The 23,673-nt window shown below is 45.1% G+C and overlaps 1 protein-coding gene across 2 annotated transcripts in view; it reads left to right on the top strand.

The window, feature by feature from the left end:
• NUP155 (nucleoporin 155) overlaps window positions 1-23,673 on the top strand; it is an 898,957-nt gene that overhangs the window by 427,460 nt on the left and 447,824 nt on the right. For both annotated transcript variants that reach the window (XM_078674974.1, XM_078674975.1), the window contains one exon: window positions 17,356-17,491. In XM_078674974.1, the coding sequence (XP_078531100.1) occupies window positions 17,356-17,491 (136 nt within the window). The remainder of the gene's footprint in view (window positions 1-17,355; window positions 17,492-23,673) is intronic.

The following is a 23,673-nucleotide window of genomic DNA, read 5'->3' as shown; positions in this document are numbered from 1 at the left end:
TACTGCTGTTAATTTGAATGGGCATTGGCTCCATTGTTAGATTGTGTTCTTTCTGCAATCTGGTTCGGATGTGTGTTACTGAGAACCAGATCGATGCTGTTGTGGTGATCTCTTCACGCTTTCTTGGTTCCTTTCCCTTCCGTTGGTTTGTTCTCTATCACAGTACTCTTTCTGGCATTGACCCAAGGCTCACTGCTCCATCCGGGTCGTGGTTTGGGACGACTTTGACGCTCCCATATGAGGCTTTGACATTTGGGGTCTCCCTTGTGAACTTTCTTCACAATAAGCATGTCTCGCAGGGATGGAACGGATGCCGTTCCACCACTGTCCTCAGTGTTGTGCCAAATACCCATGACCGATCTCCATCAGGTCTGTAACCTCTGCCTCTTTTTCGAGTATGACAAGACCTCTTGTGACACTTACTGCTCCTTCCACTGGAAGAAAACTCTTCAATATTGTTGAGCTCGAAGTTTCAAAAGTTTGTGCAGAACCCTCAGTGACACCCCTGGCCTCTTTAACACCGAAGACCTTGAGGGCGAGCCCCAGGATTTGTTGTCTGAGGAGGAGGCCTTCTCGCCCAAAGCTAGCTCTGTTTCCGAATTGGAGATCGAAGACTTCCTGCCCACTTAGCAGGCCCGGAATATCAACTGTCCTCCCCAGACCTTTCTACACCCCTCGGATTCCGAGAAGCTCCCGCCCAGAAGCCACTGGTCTCCGCCATGACCTGCACTGAAAAACATGATTGGGACACCACACTCCGCCTCGGCGCCGTACCGAAGGAGATCTTGAAGCCGATGCACTCTGCATCGACCGTTACCACCTTAACACCGAACCCTGTGTTGAAACGTCCTTTGGAACAAAAACCTTCTACGTCAAAACCATGCTCTGCACCAACGACCCTGTACTGAAATCCTCGGCATCGAGACCAACTTCTTCCACCGCCCAACAGCTTCACATTCATCCCCACATTAGATTCATTCTTACCCTGATACAGGCATTGAATACAGATGGATCCAAGCAGAAGCTTAGCTTTAAGGAAGCACTCGATCTACAGCCACCGCCCAAGAGCAGATAGAGGTATGACCAAGCCATTAGCCCTCCTCCATTGCCTTGTCCACTTATATCCTCTTTTCTTCCTCCTCTTCCTTCTACCACTCTGTCACCCCCCTTTCTGCCTACTGACACCCTTTCCTTCACTCCACAGGAGTCACTACTTTCCAGGTTTGGGGGACATAGTACAGGGGACCCATGAAAACCTTATGAGACACACCCACAGAATGAAACTTGGGATCTTTACAGCGTGGATCCTCCAGGCGACATGGACCCTGACCTGTATTGTCATGTAGTTGCTATAAAAACTATGCAGGATCTGCGCGTTTGGACAGCATACACTGTAGGATTGCTGTGTCAGACTGATTCTGAACACCCCTACCAATTATGTTGGCCTTTCTTTATCAGCTAGCTCACAGTGCCACTATAATCTCCTCTTCTGACGCGCGACAGAAGGATTCATTTGCGCTAGTTGCCTGGAGTTGTCTTTATTTTAAAATTGCCTATGTTTTAAAACTATTCTTGCGTTGTTCTGTCATTTTAACTCTTCCACACTGCCCTTACCTGTTTTAATTTCTGCTGCTCGCTCCCTGGTCCACCACAGGTGCGCCCACTTGTTGTGGAGGGAGCAGCGGTATCTATACTTCCGGGGGGAGGCGGTTTGCGGACTTCAGCAGACAGCTGATGCGGAGGCTTTAAAATCAATGCCTCATACTCCGCGCAGCGGACGTGCGCAGCGGACGCGCCAAAGGCAAGCCCATCTGTGCCCGTCTGGGCCTTCTGGGGCCAGGGGCCATAACCCCTGCCCCTTTTACAAATGAAATAAGAAAATATTCTCCCAGCTTTTTATATTGGCTACGGAGGAGATCACAAGATGATTGCATCTCCTTCAAACCTGGTAGCCCCCTCATGCCATGCCCTTGTTGCAGCTTCACCTGCACTTCTTTACTTGACAGGCTTCAGATGCCTAATACTGCTATCATTACAAGCTCTATTAAACAACCGCCCGCTGGGTGAAAGGCCATAGAGGCCCATAAAGACTCTATAGAGGGTCATACAAAAAAGTTTAAATTTTTTAATCTTAACTGTAGATCCCTGTCTAAGCATAAGGAGGACATTTTTTGACTTCTTACAATCCTCACAGCCTGATGCATTTTTCCTTACGGAAACTTGGCTTCACGAAAGTTCTGGACCCGATATTGCAGTGGCCCTACCTCCAACTTATTCAATTGTTAGAAAGGATCTTGAAGATGCAACTGGTGGTGGCATTGCAATAATCTTCAATAAAGATTTCTCGTGTAAATGGGAGAACTTACCCTGTGAAGGTTGTGAAGCCGGTTTTTTTAGGCTCTTCCTGACACCTCAGTTTACGCTAAGGGTTTTTTAGTTTACCGTCCTGTCCAGCTGGGCCGTTGGCAGCGAAATTTCCAGAAATCATTACTCCTTTCTTGCTTGACGCTGCCAATTTTACTATTGCGGGTGAACTTAATATTAATTTTAACAATCCTATATGTAAGATTGCCTCTACCTTTATTGCCGATCTAGAAGCCATGCATATGTCACTTTGCAATTCTGTTCCCACCCATAGAGCTGGCCATCTGCTGGACCCTATCTTCTGTAACTTGCCAAATATCTCATGCCAAACGTCCCTTCCCTTACATTGGTCTGACCATTTCCTGGTAAGTTTTAAGGTGGCGATTGATCTACGGCTGAATAATTCTCTAACCTCCTTACCCAAATATAAGTACAGAAACTGGAAGAATTTAGATAAATATTCTCTCAATCAACATCTAGCAAGCAATATTCCGGCTATTCCTTCCATTAGGATTTTGGATGCAGATACCATCCACACTTGGATCACGGCATCTGTGAATACCTGCCTTCCAATATCGCACAAGAAATTAAATATTCATCGCCCCCCTGCTCCTTGGTTTACCGAAAAGCTGAAAGCCGAAAAAACAAAATGCGAAGCCTTGGAAATATACTGGAGGAAGGATTACGCACCTGAATCCAAGCCTAGCTATAAACTTGCTAATAGAGAATACAACTCCCTGTGCAAAGCGGCTCGTTCCAATCACGTGAACAATACTATTGTATCTGCACATAATTCTAAAGTGCTGTTCAAAATAGTTAAGGAGCTCTCTGGAGCAACCTGTCAACTGACGCCCCCGGTGCTAGATGAGGCCCACTGTGAAGATATGGCTAAGTTCTTCATCGAGAAGGCAGAGAAGATTTATGCAGAATTAAATACGGTAACAATTAATGTTGAACAGCAAATAATGAACTCACCACCCACTTTAGGCTGTAACGCGCCACAAGGGAACCTTGATTCGGTGTCTATTCACAGTACTACAAGTTGGCAGCCATTAGACTCTTCGTCTTTTAATTGTTTTTTAAATAGCCTTAAATCAGGCTCTCCTAATGACCCGCTCCCTCCTCATATTCTCCAAAAACTAGTACCCATCTCACTGGAACTTATTAGGGAGTTACTTAATGCTTCACTGAGGGAAGCTACTTTACCAGCTGAGTGGAAACATGCAATGGTTCTCCCCCTTCTGAAAAAAACAAATGCTGACCCGGCTGAACCTTCAAACTTCTGCCCGATCTCCCTGCTTCCCGCTTTTTCAAAAATCCTGGAAAAAAATGTGAACCAACAACTCACGCAGTTTGTTGAATCCCATAAAATCTCGCATGTGTCTCAATCAGGCTTTGGAGATGGGTATTTCACAGAGACAACACTCTCAGGAGTTACAGAAACACTACGTCAGCATCTGGACAAAGGGGAAACGGTGGCACTCATTTTACTGGACTTGAGTGCCGCTTTTGATACGGTATCCCATTTAGCTCTTTTAAAGGTACTCCAGTCCCTGGGAATCGTAGGCTCAGATCGGATTAAAAACTTTCTCACTGGAAGGACCTTTCAGGTTTTTTCCCCATCTGCCAGATCTAAGACCTATGCATCTCCATATGGAGTACCACAGCGCTCGATTCTTAGCCCTGTGCTATTCAGTCTTTATGTCCGCCCTTTAGCTACCATTGCAGAAGAAGCTGGGTTGTCTATCTTTTCTTATGCAGATGACACTCAGCTTCTCTTCTCCCATTCCTCCAATGAACCTTCCACAGTGTCATCTCTCCAGGTAGGGCTGCATAAAATAGCTAGCTGGATGCACACTAACTGGCTGAAGTTAAATGGTGGAAAGACTGAGGTTCTGATCCTGGGGAAAAATAAAGATCTCTGAGGCCCTCATCCTTAACCACCAGAAATGGGCGAACTACCCCAACCGGTGCAAACTGCAAGCAATGTAGGTGTGGTAATCGATAATCAGCTGGTAATGAGACATCAAGTAGTCAATATTGCATCTACCTGCTTTACCATCCTAAAATGGCTCCGTAAAAAATACTTTGAATGTTGCCTGTTCGCACTCAAAGAACTGTGATCCAAGCCTTGATCATGTCTAGGCTGCACTATGGCAACGTACTGTACCTAGGAGCCAATAAGGAGGTAGTTCGCAAACTGCAAGTGGTTCAGAACTTGACGGCTAGACTACTCTCCCATGTGCCAAAAACATCTTCCATCTCAGGTGCTCTCCGCGATCTCCACTGGCTCAGGATAGAGAACCGGACCAAATTTAAGGCCCTATGCTATATGCACAAGACCAAACAGGTCATAGCACCTCTTTATCTATGCTCCTTGGCCCAGACATATCTCCCGACATGTCTGCTTAGATCCTCATCTCAAGCCAAAGTTTTAGTTCCTAAGTTTAAATTGTCACGCATGGGCGGTCGTAAAGGTCTCAAAACCTGGCTATTTAACCATTAGATGTTGTCCTCTCCGTCACAATTTGGCCAGTGGCTCGGGAAAGCTCCGGGTAGCTGTGGGCCATACAAATTTAATTTAATAATGATAATTAATAATATTACCAAGGAGAGAATAGTTCTTGGCAACCTTCGAACATGACAAGCCGATCCCTCAGGACAGTGGAAACAATATACTACTTTTCGCTCAGTCAGTCATGCTTACTTAGTCTGTCTTAGAGAGATACACAGAATAAACAGACTGGGTGTTTTTAATAAGTATTTATTGAATAGTTGTTATTCTGTTGTAAAATAGATGAGCTGCAACAACCGTTAGATAGTAAAAGATATAAATGATTAGCAGTACTATAAAAGTAAACGGATGGTAAAGCTCTACCATTTTGCAATAATCATGAATACATACAAGTATATAAAATACACGATAAAAAGATGCATACTCCTACGATGCCTCCCTAACTAGATGTATCTAAGTGTACCTAGCATGTGTGTAGGTGTCAAGCCAAAAATCCCTCTAGGATAAAGTCATCCCCATTACATGAAGTGAGAGACTGTGGGACCCCGTCCTGGTCTTGAGTTGGACACCCTGCGAGGGATGTGTTTAGACCACTGCGAGCTGGAGTGTCTGCATGCAAGAACCTCGGCGTCTCTGATCAGTGTGCAGGCCGGGAAATCCTGGTCTCTTCTGTCTATCATAGCAAGATGTGATGTGTATATATACCCATGGGTCTACTCAGCGGTCCTACCTCGCTGTATTACTGTGTCGGACTTAGGATGACTTCGGGAATGAAGTTTATACATAGATATTAGTCCTGCTGCGCTTCCAAGAATCCTCATGCATAATGTATGAGATTTCGAACTAGGGAAAACCCACGTTCTGAATGCAGTGTTATATCCAGGTAAAAGGTCAGTCCCTGTTAACCGTTATAAGTGTAATGTAGGGAAGAATATAGGTGAAGGGTTACGAAGTTACCTCGGCCTATATTATGGTACCTCTATGGAAAAGAACCGTATCCCACCCTGCCATGTGACACTACCTCCTACCACAAGGTCCTCAGCGTGGTGGCCTCATTCCATGAAGTGGAGATGTTACTGAAGAGGATATCCTACTAGAAACACTTTTTTCCTCCCAGTGTTCCATGCAATGCCTGCCAGTGCTAAAGGGGTTGCTTACACTGAATTTGAATATTTTCAAAGACCCAGTTAAAGCCAGAGTAGTCCCCTCAAGGGTGGACAGTAAACATGAGGCCTCCCTCTCTGACCCGCTCTACAACACGGGTCAACTCCCTCCCAACCTGAGTCAGTGGTGGTCCACACTACCTGTAAAAGGGCCAAAGCGCAGGGCACAGGTGACTAAACCTACTGTATAAAGAAAGTAAACAACTTGAGGCACCTGACAAACACGTTGCTGCCCAACCCGCCAACTAGTGGCGCTTTGGTAATTCAATAAGTTTGCTTTCTCAATATGACATTGCTCACTGTGATGAAATGGTGGAGCTCCTCAAATATCTCCCAAATGAGTACCCCAAAGGGGGCCAATTGTTAGTCTAAGATGGCAAACCCATCTTCAACACCACCATCAGATGTGCCCTTGAGCCTGGTGAGACTGCTACTTGCAGCATCATTTCTAGCGTGCTCATTGGCAGGTACACCTGGCTCTGTTTCTGGCTTCAAGCCAGCATTTACCAGCATTACCTCAATTTTCCCTATGATGAAGGGCACCTTTTAGTTCCACAGGATGATTAAATGCTGGAGAAGATCAAGGACACTGAGACCACCGAGGCAATGGATGCTCTCCAAACACTTTCCATTGGTGGGTCCTTCCGGCGTTCTGCCTACCAGGGCGGCTCCAAAGCCACGTTCCCAGAGGCTTAAATCTCCTTCCAGCATCAACAGTCTTGGCAACCCTCCACAAGGGTTTATTTCTTGGGCGCATACCGGGGGCAGCAGATTCAATGGTAGAGCCAAAGATACTTCCCCCAGGGCACTGCACCTACCACGTATTGGATTGGTTCTCCTTCCCCTGATCACACAACACCTGTTGGGGGTCGACTCCACAGGTTCTTCAACACATGCAACAGATCACCTCAGACCGATGAGGTATTAGACATCAGTGTTTGGAGCGCACTTCCAACACCTCACTCTGCAGACACATCCTCTCCAGACCTTCGTAAATAGTATTTTTTCGGAATAGACTTTTTACAAATTTAGCAATGTTAACCAACAGTGCGTGTTTATGCATAATTCTGTCCAGTGGGAGAAAGAGCATTCACTGCATACATATACTTGCAATACTTTTCCGTGGGTGCTCTTTCGGGCGTGATGTGTTAGAGGGACAATGACCAAAGTTCCACCAGCAGATTGGTCTTATCTGGCATGGTGAGTCCACATGCAGAGGCGCTAGGTGGGTTGGTAGCCTTGCGCGCTACACGGTAATTAGTAGGGAGGCACTTGAAATTGGTGGCAAAGGGACACTTTGGGAAAAGTCCAAAAGCTCCCCATGGACGGATCAGGTGCAGAGTGTTTGTAGCCAGCTGGCTCTCGTGTGTCAAGACGCTCTCTGTTGTCTGTTGGGACCTGCAAGGGGAATAAAAAAACAGGACAGCTGTGTCACTTTCGGTCCTGGCCTCTGCGGTGCTGATGTCCCTCGCGTCAGTTGGTCATCAGTGATGTTGGAGTCCAGACTGGACTTCCTACAATCTTTGATTGGGGCAGGGGTTCTAATAGGCAGAAAGGCTTGTTGAGGTCCTGGCGTCTTCAGGCTTGGCAGGATGACTGATTCGACCTACTTGAGTGTGTAGACTTTATGCTGGGCACAGCTACTGCTCAGTGGACCTGGTGGGTAACAGCTTCTATAAACAGTATTTCCCAGTCGGTTCCTGCAGGGGAGTAGCTCTACTCAAAGGGAGATGCTGGATGCTTGGTGAAGTGCTGGGAACCCTCCAGTGCTTGTGGATGATGCACAGCTGCCGGACGATTCTGCTCTTTGCAGTTGTCTACTTTCTGTGCTGCAGGCAGGGTTTGGCGCAAAAGACCACAGCAGCCTGGTTTTTGCCAGGGTTGACTTGTCTATGTCCTCTTCTTCTTTGTAGTCAGTTGAATCTGAAGTTCTGGATTCGGGGAGCACCCCAAATTCTAAATTCTGATGGATACATCTTCCTCACCTTTTGAATTACCCCGTTGTGCAGCATTCCACGGAAACATTTGTCCATAGCTCTCTCACATTGACGAGGACGTCACAAAAGAACGGCTCCGCTGGCTACCATGTGCAACGCCATCGTAGCCATAAGAAGGCCTTGTCTGCGTGCTAACATCCATTACCTTTTTATTAACGCCATCGAGGTATACCGGTTTTTCCAGGGCTCTCCATTTCTGGGAGTTTCATTGTTACAGGTTCCTCCTAAAATTGTAGCAGTGCGATGGCTGCTGAGAAGAAATCTGGTTTCAAGTCCCGTCAGGAATATGGGGGTCATATGTCTATCACTGACCCCATGAAGATGGTCTTTGGTGCCTTTCGTCGGACAACAACGTTGAACGGTGTTCATTGTGCCGACGCATGAATCCGAAGGACCTCAAACAGAGGGAAGTCAAGTTGTTCATGGCCATGGCGAAGAAGCAGAGGAGGGGCCAAAAAAGGACAAGATTGAAGTCTAAGTCACCTACTCCGCACACATCGAAGACGCACAAGAAGAAGCAGCATCGTGGCTCAAGGCGTTGGTCATCCAAAGATAAGTCACCGAAGTAGGGTACCCGTTACTTCAGTGTCCTAGAAAGGATGAAGTATCACCTCCCCCTTCTCCTCAGGTGACTCTGGCGCACTCTCCGGATTTGAGAGGTTCTCCATCGCCAAAGGAAGCAACACCTTCACCTCCGGCCACTCCGCCTCCGGTCTCACTGGCGCCGCAACCGGAACCAGTCTTACAGCATCCTTGAGTTGTCCCTGAACAGGCGATACAGGATCCGTACCCACCCTTTCTGGCTCTAGGTGTGGATCCTTCGCATTTCTTGAATGCGATGTCCGGTATGTTTGCCAGAGTGGCGAACCCTACTCGTGTGCCTGTTGGCCCCACTGGACTACTGTCTTACAACCTGAGAGACTTGCCACCTCATTTTGCACAGGCACCATTTATGCCATGCATGCGATGATCCAGGAAAGTTGGCCTCTCCAGACGCCGAGGTACTTGACGCCGGTGCAATCCCTGGCAGGAAGAATTGAGTATTCTCCGGCGCTGTCTGGTTCTGGTCCGGTGCCATCTCTGCCTCGCCCGGTGCCTTCAACTATCCCTGTGGAGTCTCCATCGATGCCAGCCCCGAAGTCACCAGTGCCACGTCTGGGGCCGCCCATGCCAGTACTCTAGATGAAATCGAGAAGGGAGGCGCGGAGGCTGCTGGAGGTGGAAGAATGCAAGGAGCAGCAGGAAGAGGCTGAAGAAGGGGAGATTATTGATCCCATGCAAGAATTTAAGGGACTGCAGGAGGCTAGTGGTTTATATACGTCGCCGGAATGGGAACTCTCTTCTCCGAAAGGGCTTCCGCAGGAGGGCTCTTCTTACTACTCCCAATATAAAGAAGGCTGCTGATCAGCTGGACTAGCAGTTGCCTACTGCGTGAATTAAGTCATACATCCTGACGGACGTTATTCATTTTCCTTCTTCTGTGACGGAGTCTCTGCCCCCTTTAATGAGTCTTTGACGGAGCCCATTTTAGAGGTATGGCGGAAGCCCATGACTGGCCCTTCTGTGTCCAGATCGGTGGCAAGAAGGTACAAAGTAGGCCTGGGGATCCAGCTTTGTCTGCACATCAATCCCCTGAGAGCTTAGTAGTTCAGGCAACATACTCATCAAAGCATTCTACAGGCTCTTTCCCATCCACGCCTGGAGATAGGGAATCTAAAAGAATGGAACAATCATCTAACAAGGTGTTTTCTTCAGCCAATATGGCCTTAAAATTAACGAATGCAACGTGCCTACTGGGTCCCTACATTCACATGCTAATGGGTTTGGAAAAGGAAGTGACCTCTTAGCTTCCAGAAGACGTTCAGGGCCATTTTGCGGATGTTCTGTAGGACACTCGCCGTGGCCCGTCAAGTCATACAATCTTGGCTTGACACAGAGGACTCTGTTGCTAGAGTAATGGGTTCCTCAGTGGCAACCAGGAGGCATGCCTGACTAAGGGGGTCTGGTTTTTCTTCTGATGTGCAGGCCACGCTTGTGGACTTGCCTTTTGATTGCTCTTGCTTCTTTGGTAACAAAGCAGACTCAGCGCTGCATCGCTTTAAGGATAGTAGGGCCACAGCTAGATCGTTGGGTCTGTAGTCCCAGCATAGAGGCTTTGGTTACGGTAGATTTTGCGGGTTTGGCAAGACAACTTCCTTTCGAGCCCGGCTGCAGCAACAGGTGAATTGTCTGTATAGATCATACAGGGGTAAAGGTAGAGGTCACCTGCGAGGCTCAGCTCGTTAGTAAGTCTCCTCTTCCTCCTTTTCCATTCTCCCAACTGGTACTGCAGGGAAGCAGCTCTAGAGCCCGCATCTTGGAACATGTTAGTCCCGTGGGAGATCGGGTGTCCCATTTTCTTCGATAATGAAGAATTGTTACATCAGGGTTTTGGATCTCGTAGAAAATGGATACCTCCTTCCTTTGCTGTAGTTTCCCCCCTCGCCAGGGCTGGTGCTCGGAGGACCATTTGTTGCTCCTGCAGCAAGAGGGTCTGTCTTTACCACAGAAACGTGCAATAGAGATTTTTCCAGAGCAAGAAATGGGTCAGGGTTGCTGCTCCCGGTATTTCCTGATCCCCATAAAGGACAGGCGATTGAGACTGATCCTAGACCTCAGGATCTTGAATTATTACCTCAGACAGAAGGAATTCGAGATGTTGACCCTAGCTCAGTTTCTTCTGGTTCTGCAGCAGAAAGACTGGATGGTGTCGATTGATACACAGGATGAGTATTTTCACATTCCAATCCTGAAGTCGCATCAGAAGTATCTCCGTTTTACGGTGGGATCTCAACACTACCAGTTTGCGGTCCTTCAGTTCGGTCTTAAATCCGCTCCACGGGTCTTCACGAAATTGATGGTAGTGGTAGCGGCACATCTCAGAAGATCGGGGATTCCTGTTTTCCCCTATCTGGATGACTAGCTGCTCCAGGCAAAGTCGCCAGAGATGCTGCTTCATCACCTGCAGGTAATTACGCAACTGTTGTTCGACTTCGGTTTTTTGATGAATGTACCCAAATCTCACCTAGTGCCCTCTCAGCGCATCCTGTTCGTAGGGGCAGTACTGGACACCACTGTGAGTCTTGCCTTTCCGCCTCCACAGAGAATCCTATACATCTAGTCTCCGATTCAATTTTTCAAGATGGAGCAGCTCTTCCAGTCCGGTAGGTCTTACGCCTGCTCGATATGTTCGCTTCCTGTATACTGTTGGTCAGCCATGCATGCTGGTACATAAGGGCACTCCTGTGGTGCCTCTGCAGGCAGTGGTTTCCACACAGCAGAGTTCTCAGGGAGGTGGTAAAAAGATACTGCAGCAGATCTATGAAGGTGAAGTGTTTCGGACAACCTCTCTTAAAGGAAGCCATTTCAGCCTCCTTCTCCGGTGGCCACAGTGATAATGGATGCCTCCACTCTAGGGTGGGGAGCTCATCTGGGGGATCTGGAGGTCAAGGGCCTTTGGCCTCCAGAGGAAAGATTGTTTCACATAAATCTTCCAGAATTGCGGGCGATACGTTTGGCTCTTAGGGCCTTTCTTCTCTCCCTTCGCGGTCAGTCAGTGCAGGTCCTGACGGACAACACTACCGCGATGGGGTACATAAAGAAACCGGGAGGAGTAGGGTTGTATCTTCTTTGCAACGAAGCTCTGCGACTCTGGTCCTGGGCTCAAGCCATCAGATTTGTGCGATTGTGAATCACCTGGCCGGAGAGCTGAATGTGTGTGAGGAAAGTCTCAGTTGGCAGTTCTCGGATGATCACCAGTGATGTCTTCATCCGAAGGTGGTTCATCACGTTTTCAGGATGTGGGAGTTTCTTCGGTTGGACCTGATTTCCACGCAAGAGAACGTGCACTGCCCGTCGTTCTGCTGTCTCCACAATATATCACTTTACCCAAGTTCTTTACCCAAGTTCTACCCTCCCCCTCATCCTTCTAAGGAAGAGGCAAGATGTCTTCACCTGGATCCTAAGAGGGCGGTCAACTTCTACCTGGACAGGACCAAGGACCTCAGGTTGGTCGACCAACTCTTCATCGGATATGTGGGCAAGATGAAGGGTAAGGCTGTCCACAAGAGAATACTGTCCAGGTGGATCATTCTCTGCATCAAGATGTGCTACGCCTTGGCCAAGAAGAAGCCTCCTGATGGTATTCGAGCTCATACAACCAGAGCGGTCTTCTTCTTCGGCTTTTGCAAGAGGTATCCCTGTTGTAGACATCTGCAAGGCGGCAACTTGGGCCTCCCTCCACACTTAAGGGAAGCATTATTGCGTAGACTCGGAGGTGAGGAGGGACGACCATTTTGCATGTTCTGTGTTGCAAGATTTGTTGATATAGGTTTACCCTCCTCTGAGAGCTGGACGGCTTGGATATTCAATTCAAAACGTGAGGAATCCACAGGCAGATGTTTCCTTCAGAAGGACAAGATACTTACCTTCGGTAACACTTTTTCTGGTAGATACAGTCTCTGCTTGTGGATTCCTCACTGACCCACCCGCCTCCCCATTGCCTGCCTGTTTATACCGAAAAATTATTGGCATGAAATTAATGTGTTTTATTGTCATTTGAAATCATGTGAGGCTTGTCACTAGGAAATGTCTATATTTTAGAATTTCCAGTTTCTTTCTTTAAATTGTATACTGTGTATACTTGTGGAAAAGTTGTCGGAACTGACGTCAGCACGTCGACGAGGTCTTCTTATGGCTTCGATGACGTCTCAAAGGGTCACGAGCAGAGCCGATCTGTTGTGACGTCCTCGTAGACATGGGAGAGCTATGGATAAAGATTCAGTGGAATGCTGCGCAAGGGGTAGTTCGAAAGGAGAGGAATTCACAGGCAGATATTGTATCCACCAGAAAAAGCATTACCGAAGGTTCTTTAGGTTTGTAATGGGAGTGGAGAGCAGTAGCCAGTGGGATACCTACCCTGGAGGTCACTATGCCCCCTGTATGACCACTTCCTGTGGGAAGTGGCATAACCCTGCCCTAATTTCCGAAATTCTAACATCAACAAGATGGCGAAATGTTCCTAGAGTGGGGCACATCAATTGCAATAGTGAAAAACGAAATATGCATTATTTCACTATAAGGACATGTAAATCACACCAGTACATGTCCTATATTTCACATACACTTCACCCTGCTCACGGGGATACCTTGGGTCTACCTTAGGGGAGCCTTACATGTAGTAAAAGGGAAAATTTGGGCCTGGCAAGTGGGTGCACTTGCCAGGTGGACATGGCAGTTTAAAACTGTGCTTACAGACACTTCAATGGGATGCCTGATACAAGTTTACAGTGATACTAATTTGGGTGGCACAACCAGTGCTACAGGCCCACTAGTAGCATTTGGTTTACAGGCCTTGGGCAACCATAGTGCACTTTTTTTTTGTAAACATTTTTTTTATTGGCAAGCAAATCCAAAAAAGGTACATTTGGCAACACAGTGCCTCAGTCATTAATAACCCAGGATGATATCACATGATGTATTTATGCCGTTTATAGAACAAACCCCAGGAGATTCTCCACCTCCACCCCTCCCTCCCCTGTCCGTGCGCCCTCAGTCACTCTTAAATAAACATAATATCAGTTGAAACTCTTCCTCCAGTACTTGCTTCCAAGCACAGTCAATCGTAGCGGGGAGACCAGTACCCTAGATTCCATGCCGTTTCTTCGGAAGTAGGCTACCCTCCAGAATGCCAACTCTACGCTGCCTCCTCTTCCTCCTCCTCGCTTGAACTACCCTCAGGTCGCTGAAGCGCCACTACCAAGGCCTCCCATGCTCTGGCTACATCCAAGGCTTTGTCGTCGTCTAAGCGCCTGGCCTGCTGCATTCTAAGTGTACACTCAGCCCTCGCCCAGCGCTGAAGAGTGGCTTTCCATCACAAGTAGCTGGGACCCTGGCTGGATTTCCAGTGCATGGTGATCTCCCTTTTAGCCAAAATCAGGCCCAAATCATAACCATAGTGCACTTTACTAGAGACTTAACAGTAAATCAAATATCCCAATCCGGAATAACCAATAAGAATTATAATTTACACAGAGAGCATATGCACTTTAGTACAGGTTAGCAGTGGTAAAGTGCCCAGAGTCCTAGGGTTGACAAAAATAGGTGAGGAAACTAGGCGGCAAAAGGCAAAAAGTTTGGGGATAATCCTGAAAGAAGTGTCCGGTCCAACAGCCATGTTTTGTTTTCACTTTTGTCTGCACCATGTCACCCAGCCTGTAATGGCAGGTTGCATAAGTGTGGTGAGAGATTCCCTTAGGATGCCACAATACTTGGTGCAGCCCTTAGGGACCCTCTTTATTTCGTACCCAAGCCCTAGGGGTACCATCTACTAGGGACTTACAGGGGGGCTAAAGGTACTGCCAATTAGAGGAAACAATTGTACTGCTTTTGGAAAAGAGATCTGGCACTAGGAACCTGGTTTTCAGGAACCTAGTGCACTTCTGTCAAAATTGCATCCATTATCAGGCAAAAAGTGGGAGTGACCAGGTCACAAATTGGCACGTTCCTACATGTACCAACTGTCGGCGTTTGCTTAAGGTATTTGACAGGGGGCACTCCACCACAGAGTCCATCTACTGGTGGAGTATCTTCGGGGTTGGACAACGACTTTGCGGACCTAGTCAGCAGGATTTTTCAACAAGTCCACGAGTGGGAACTCCACCCACAAGTTCTCCCCCATGTACTTCCGTCAGGGGGATTTGCCGACGTAGACCTCTGTGCCAGGTCAAAAAACGCAAAATACCCAAGCTTTGCCTCTAGGTACCCTTAGCCCCAGTCCATGGGTAACGCAGTATGGATGAACCGGTCAGGGATATTTGGTTATGCTTTTCTGCCTCTCCTATGTCTCTGGTTCGTGGTTCAGGGACTTCAGCAAGCATCCCTTATCCTCATCTTGGTAGCTCCCACCTTGGCCAGATAACCTTGGTTCATGACACTCCGCGAACTCTGTGGTTCAGCACGAGAGGCTCCCTAACAGGCCAGACTTTCTCACACCATGGAGAAATCAGACACTCCAATCCCAGGACACGCAATCTTGCGATCTGGTTCTTGAGATTTGGAAGTTTGGGTATCTAAACCTTCCTCTGGAATGCATGAACATCCTTAAAGAAGCACGCAAGTGCCTGCTACACTGCAAAGTGGAAATGATTGTTCACTACTGTCTCTCACTACACATTTGACCACTAGTGTCCAGAACATTGACTGCTACCTTTTACACTTGCAGACATGTGGGCTGGCCAATACCTCAAATCGCCACAACTTCGCTGCAGTGCCTGCCTATCTTTAAAATCGGGAGCATGTATCCCTCTTCAGGATAAAAGCTTTGATAGATAGCCTGAAAAGGGATATTCTTCCATGGGTTCCTCCAGCCCCCGTTTGAAATTCGAAAATTATTCTTACTAGACTCATGGGTCCTCCTTTTGAGCCCCTCAATTCTTTCTACCTTCTATTGCTCTCCTTGAAGGTGGCCTTTATTGTCGCTATCACCTCCCTCGGACATTTCAATGATTTCCAGGCTTTAACATTGGAAGAATCTTACTTTCATGCTCACAGGGTTGTCCTCCATACTAACCCTAAGTAACTTCCAAAGGTGGTTTCTCCCTTTTACTTTGTTACATGTTTTCTTTCCGCTAGTCAACACTTAGGGGAGGACTACATTTCAGTGTATGCACTGCCTGAGTCTATACAGCTTCACATGCCTCGAATGGAAAATTATACTTACCCTGTGAGCGTCTGTTTGTGGCATGTAGTGATGTAGAATCACATGCAACCACCCTCCTCCCCAGAAGCCTTTAGAGGATACAAGCATTTCCCTTACATTTTCTGCATGGTTATCTCTTTCTGTACCTCTACGTTTCATATCCATCCTCACCCACCATGCCGAAAACAATTAAGAGTGGAGTTGATGCCCATGCACATAACCAGCAAGAGGTGGAGTCACCGTACCTCGTGACTTGAGAAGCCTTCTTTGAAGAAAAAGAACTCGCACACATCCGTGCCCAATAATAGATGGCAGAAGAATTGACAGCATGTGAAACCAAAGCACTTCATACCAAGAACAGATGCTTACAGGGTATGTAACATTTTCCTTTTATAATGTGTTTTTTTTAATTGCCATAGGTAACAATGAACAACATTGTTACCACAACATTTTCAATGTCACTTTGAAGTATTGAACATTATTGCATGCAGAGTTAACATTATTTCTTATATTCAGAAACTGTCCGAGGCGCACACTCCCAATAGGGATGTGAAAACTCTTCTAATTTCCGAACCGCAGTTACTTTTTGTAGGCTACACACCATCACATTTTCCATCTGGGAGCAATTTATGCCCTCACATTACACCAACGAATCTTTGCCAAGAGCATCTAACCTTGATCCCAGATTGCCTCTATGTTCTCAAAAACAGATAGTTGATCTCCAGTTCCTTCTTCAGGGATCTAAGACCATATAAGAGGCTAGCCTCCATCACGGCTGTAGTCGTTAAATGATCAGGCTGCTGAGACAATGATATATTGGACTGTGGTCTCTCTGGATCAGTTCATGGCATCCCACTTGGTGCCAGATCTCAGAAGCATAAGAATTCTGACCTGCAGAGGCACCCAGAGTCAGCCATTCTGTCATGCCCAGAGACCATTCATTAGCCAACCAGCGCAGCATCATTGTAACCCCAAATGCTCAACCAGGAGTTGCAAATTCGTATTTGCCACATACGGCAGATATTGCACCACTGATCCTTTATTTCACTGTAGAAAGAAGGGTTGCTTTGTGGGGCAGATTCTACCACCAGTGTGCAAAACTAGATCCTAGTCAGGCAAATACTGTTTCTCTAAGACTGCTTCATCTACGCCTTAGTAGCGCAGGACTGTGATTGAAGGCTATTTCCAAGAACATTAGATCAAGAAACCACTTGGTAAGCTTCCAGAACAATTTAATAATATAAATATATAGTTTGATTAAAATAAAACTAAAACAGCTACAACTTGACAAATCATTGTCTACGCCTCTATACTTCTGCAACTTCAGGAATGTAAAAAGCCTAAAGCTAATGTGGTTGCTACAGAACGAGTGATGCCATCTTGTCATATGGGGACTTTCACTTTGTGTGATATATAAATGTATTGCTGGCAGTGTAACTTTAAAAAAATGTGACCTTTTATGCTATTGATGGACAGCAAATAACATGGATATTTGTTTTACGATGGAATTTGAAATATAATTTGGCATAGAATGTTTATTGTCTAATGTTATTTATTTATTTATTCATTTTTGGCCAGTGCGTTTCTATGAGGGTGTGGTGGAATTGTGCTTGACTGCTGCAGAAAAGAAGGATCCTCAAGGCCTTGCGCTCCATTTCTATAAAAATGGAGAACCCGAGGATGATGTCGTGGGTCTACAGGCTTTTCAAGAACGGTATGTTTTTTAACTTTATTTTGGGATGTCCATACTGGAATAACAAATTTTAATCGAGTCCATAAAGGGAGGAGTTGCCCCTATTATAAGTCGAGCATTGCCTGACGAAGTGGCCCTATCTGCGAGGCTTTTGCCCACCGTACAGGAAAGTCCAGATTGAACTTCTCCATGACAGATTTTAGTGTGAAGGAGGAATGAGATACTGGCGTCCGCAGGAGACTTTTGATTTTTAAAGCCAAAAATGTGTTATTTTAGCTGTCTATATCCTAACATTGCATCTGTTTTCATGTTAGTCAGTGGGGAAAATACATTACTGCGTTTCTATTTTTTTCTTTTCATTTTCTCCTTCTCGCCTTTTAAAAAGAAATGTTGGCATGTACACCCCACCAAATTTTTGGTCACTCCCAATAACTTTATCTCTTCTGCCCTATGTCTGTTTTTGTGCTTTTGCATAATGGATGGAATCTTTGCGTTAATGTTCCCTTTGCAGACACTTACCAGATAGATGGGTGTGGCAGTATCTCAGCATATTACAGTGAGATCTGGCCAGAACGTTTGACATGTTACCTGTGGGTGGCCTATGAATTGGGCTTTATTATTATTATTATTTTAAGCATTTGTAGAGCGCGGCTGACACCTTGCAGGTTTCCTGGCGCTGGCGAATACTCTTACCTCAGGGTAACAGCAGCACGGAGCAAGAGGTAGGGGATTTTCTAAGGGAATTTAGTTTCGGCTTCAAGACAATTGGGGCAAACAAACATTTTATAAGCTTATTCAGTTGATACATTGGAAAAGGGGTGCAACTTAAAACATTTTTTAATAAAAAATATTGAGAAAAAACTGATTCAGTTGGTTTTCACAGTAGGTCTAGACTTGTGGGAAAGTCCAAAAATAACTAGAAATAATCACAGTTTAAGGTAAAGCAAACTACTTATTTCCAACTGTTTAGATGTCCCAAAAAGGGGAAGCTTTGCTAGCTTTCTAGTCGTTACCCGGTATTAATGGTTGGCATTGAAATCAGTTGTATCTCGTCACAATCCTTATGTCCCTTTTTTATTGTTGAATTAAATGGAGGACAGGATGGTTAGTGCTGCAATTGAATAACAAATAAATCCTGTTCAATTTGTTATTCGATTTGAAAGCGTTTTTTCTAATAAAAGGAAACCGGAAGGTGAATATGCAGTGTAAAAAATCATTAAAGATGATGGAGGAGGCAGATAAATGGAAACATAGGACATTGAACATAGCAGTAGAAATTGAGTCTATTGAGGTGGATGGCACAGTATTGGGGTAATCAGGTTTACTCAGGTAGTTGGAAGATCTTGACAAACATTTATGGTATACAAACTGATCACACAGCACAAAATAGTGAGAGCATTCGAAGACAGTGTAGTACTGTGTTGTGTTTGCACATGCACCAGAATATCACTTGCTATTTCAGTTTTCATTTCTTGTATTTCAATAGTTCGTTATTTTATTTTGTGCTAGAGGTTTTTATATTGTATTCATGCTGTCTTTTACCTCCTTAAATACAAACCATAAACCCATCTTGTTGGTACCCATACTTAAAAACATTTGGCTTAACAGTAGATCTTCATTTGGCAAACAATCAATAGATTGGTTATGTCTTCAGTAGATGAATAGTTGTCACTAGGGTGACATTCAACCAGTTGTGATTTTTTAGCTAGAATGACTGGGCTTCCTGAGACTTGTAGGACATATTTCTAATTGGAAAACTCAAATAAAATGCTACCCTGCTTTCTGTATAAATTTGCTGTGAGTCGCCCTAGTCAAATGGGACAGGTTGATAGCTATACAGCAACATACTGTAAGCATTACAACCTGATAATCTATTTTTGTAATACCTTGTTGTTTAGGTTTTAACATATAACATGGTATACATCACATACGACACATCACAAGTTTAGAATATGAATCATATCCTTTATCAAAGATGATAGGTCTGGTAATTTGATGTATTAATTGTAAACATAATAGACATTAGTCCACAATCCCTGGATTTAGAGAGTAAGAAAGTTGAAGATGAACTGCATTGCTAACATCAATACAGGATGAAAACATAATGTATAGCCTTAATTATGAATAAGCCAACAAAAGTTAAACAAATGTATCCGGAATGTGTTCGCTTCTGAGTCAACTTTATACAAAGAGCTATCTAAATTAACAGCTATTAAAGATCTCTACTTGATCATTCAATTTGTAAATCAGGCATTTATGTAGTGCCATTTGCATCATGGCCTTAAACCATTCCTCTGATGTAGCAGGGGATGGAAGATTTCCGATGTCTTAAGAAGCAGACTTTAACCACTACTAAAGCCGAGTACAGCCACCACCACATTTTATGATTTGTGAGTCCTGTTATACCTCCTGAGCCCTAGAAGAGGACTAATTCAGGAGAGGGAAAAATCCTATGATCCATTGTTCTCTTGAGGTGAAGCCAAACAGATTTCCAACAGCACTGTATTAACCCCTTCGCTGCTAGGCCTCCTACACCACCCGTGCTAAGGCTTTTCTTTTGCTATTTGGGGTTGTTTGCGCTTAGGTCCCTGTAACATTTTGACCACATAAGGTATCCACGCCAAATTTGCGTCCCTTTCTTCCAACATCTTGGGGATTCTAAAGGTACCCAGCATTCGTGGATGTCCCTGGAGAAGACCCAGAAATTTGCCAAAATTCATTAACATTTTGTTTTTTGGGGGGAAGAATGGGAAAAAAGTGCTGCCAAAGAAAGCGTCTGTTTTTTTCCCTGCAAATGGTATCAACAAAGGGTTTGTAGGGCTGAAATCACTGTTACCAGCTTTTAGAGACTGACCGACTTTTGTCGGAAAACCAAAACATTTTACACAGTTTTGGCATTTTTCTGGGATATAGCCTATTTTTGCTATTTTTTTGTGCTTTCAGCCTTCTTCCAGTTAGTGGTAGAAATGGGTATGAAAGCAATAATGGATTCTAGAAAGCTATTTTAGAAACGTGGACAAAATTCTGAATTCAGAAAGGCGTCATTTGTATAGATCCTTAAAGGTTTCGTTATAGTAACTTACAGTTAAATATAGGAAAAATGAAAATTTATTGAAAAAAAGACATTTGTGCCAACGTTTTCACCTGTAACTTCTTCTAATTGTGACAGCTGTTTGATAGCAATATACCGTTACATCCGCTGGACCTATCTGGTTGTGGGGACATATAGGACTTGTAGGTTCACCAAGAAGCAGACGAACTCAGAGCCAATAACTGAGCAGGATCTTCCAATGGTTTTTCATCATGTACCGGGTATATAGCAATTAATTTGGGAAAATATATACATGGCAAAATCGGTATGAAAGACACCTATGTATTTCTGAAATTGGAACAAAATATAGAGTTTAGAAAGAGTAGATATTTGCTCATTTACGAAATTGTGAGTACCTATACTAGCATGAGAATTATAGGTCATTTTTCAAAATGACTTCTTTTTCACACATGGTCTTTAATTTAGAAGGCAGAAATGCATCGAAAGTCAAGCGGTAATAACAGTTGCTTTACATTTCTGAATTACCCTAAGTCTCCCGATAAAATTGGTACCTCACTTGAGTGGGTAGGCCTAGTGCCCGCGACAGCAAATGACCCAAAACGCAACGTAGACCAGCTTTATTTTCACAGTGAAAACTGACCCTTTTTTTACAAAGTGCCTAGCTGTAGATTTTGAACCATCGCTCTGCCGGCATCTAGGGAAACCTAGGAAACCTATACATTTTTGAAAAGTAGTCACCCAGGGGAATCCAGGATGGGGTCACTTGACTGCCTCTCACCAGGTTCTGTTACCCAGAATCCCTTGCAAACCAAAAGATTTGTTTAAAAAAACAAATTTTCTTCACATTTCTGTGGTGGAAAGTTCTGGAATCTGCGTGGATCCACAAAATTCCACCCACCCGCGTGCCCCAAAGTCTTCAGAGAAAAACAATGCCTCACTTGTGTGGGCAGGCCTAGTGGCCGCGACAGGAAGCGGCCCAAAACGCAACGAGGACACACCACGTTTCCACAGTGAAAACTGCCCCTTTTTTGCAAAGTGCCAAGCTGTAGATCTGCCGGCACCTGTGGAAACCTACCAAACCTATACATTTTTTAAATCTAGACACCCAGTGGAATCCAGGATGGGGGTCACTTGACTGCCTCTCACCAGGTTCTGTTACCCAGAATCCCTTGCAAACCAAAGTTTAAAAAAAACACATTTTCCTCACATTTCTTTGGTGGAAAGCTCTGGAATCTGTGTGGATCCACAAAATTCCACCCACCCGCGTTCCCCAAAGTCTTCAGAGAAAAACGATACCTCACTTGTGTGGGCAAGCCTAGTGGTGGCGACAGGTAGCGGCCCAAAACGCAACGTGGACACACCACATTTCCACAGTGAAAACTGACCCTTTTTTTTGCAAAGTGCCAAGCTGTAGATCTGCCGGCACCAGTGGAAACCTAGCAAACCTATACATTTTTGAAAAGTAGACACCCAGGGGAATCCTAGATGGGGTGACTTCACTGGCTCTCACCAGAATCCCTACCAAACCTCAAAATCTGAAACATGTGGGCACACACAGCCCAGGATTAAAAGGACAATCGGCACAATGCATATGACTCTCCTTCCACATACCTCTTCGCAAGCAGACTCTACATCTCTTACAAGGATTGTTTTTTTTGGGCGTGGGAGGAATTAAATCAGGAAAGTGGCGATCTTTCTATCTAGCCACATCATTCACCAGTCCAAGTCTAGGAACACTTGCCTGTTCCACTACAACAAGGCTGCCTATCACAGACTCCTGAAACTGAACAAAAGTCATCCTTTACGTAGGAGAACACTCCTTGAACACAACAAAAGCATTAAAATTTGCTAAATTGAAGAGATGGATGGCCAACTTCTTATACCAAATGTAAGCCTTACGAACAGCAGTGTAAGGTTCCAACCTCTGATCTACTCTATCGACACCACCCATGTGTTTATTGTAGTCTACAATGCACACAGGTTTCCGCACTTAAGCAACCTGACCCCAGACAGTCACAGTACTCTCATCATGAATGGTAGTCAGCATGTACTCATCCCTCCTGTCCACAAATTTCACAGCTAGCAGTTCCTCACTCTGCAAGGCACTGTCTGCCCCTCTGAGGCTTTGTGCAACCAAGCTCTTTTAGGTAACCTTTACGGTTAGAGCAGATTGTGCCACAAGCAAAAGTGTCCACTTTGAACAATTCCTTAAACAATTGCACAGCAGTGTAGAAGTTATCAAGGTACAAATGATGGCCTCTGTTAAACTGTCAAATAGCAAAATCCCACACACTTTTCTCTGACATTCCAAAGGTGGACGGACAACCAGGGGGGTCAATAGTGAAATCCATACCAGTGTACACACGGAAATTATAGACATATCCTGTCTTACTCTCAGACAACATATACATCCTAATTCCCTCTTAATGCCCTCTTGCTAGGAATGTACTGCCTTAAAACCAAATGACCCTTGAACAGGACCAAAGTCTCATCAACAGATATTTCTTTGCCTGGAGTATAGATCTTTGAAAATCGATCTACAAAGTGATCAAGAACAGGCTGAATCTTAAAAAGGCGGTCACAGTCAGGGTTATCTCATGGCAACGCCAAGGCATTATCAACAAAATTCAGCATCCGAAGCAAAAGTAAATACCGATCACGACTTATAATTGCAGGAAATATGGCCGTTGCCATCAAGGGACTGGTAAACCAATATGAATCAATGGACCGCTTCCTTATCAAGCCCATCAAAAAAGTCACCCCCAAAAAGTTCATCATCTCATCCAGATTTGTGGGAGTCCACCGGGTAGCTCTAGAGCAGGCCCTAAGTCTTGCACTTTGTCCCTCAAAAACTGTTCAGCATACAAATTAGTCTGCTCAACAATATCACCCAAAAATACATCATCCATGAACAACTGAACAAACTGTACAGGCAAAATATTTTCACAATCCACTCTACACCCTACTAAAGGCAGGTAACACCAGCTGCACCATGTTTGGATCAACCCAGAGTCCAGCACTTCCAATGGGAAGTCTTAAAGCCCCAGGCTGCAATCCAGATGCCTCTTGCACCATTGGCACATCAGTGTCCTCCTCTAAAACGGGCATTTCATCTGCACTGAGAGTAGCTTCATCATCTGATGATTCCACA

This window comes from Lissotriton helveticus, chromosome 2_1 (genome assembly GCF_964261635.1).
Source record: "Lissotriton helveticus chromosome 2_1, aLisHel1.1, whole genome shotgun sequence".
Classification (NCBI taxonomy): Eukaryota; Metazoa; Chordata; class Amphibia; order Caudata; family Salamandridae; genus Lissotriton; species Lissotriton helveticus.
This window is presented reverse-complemented; position numbering and strand designations above follow the sequence as displayed.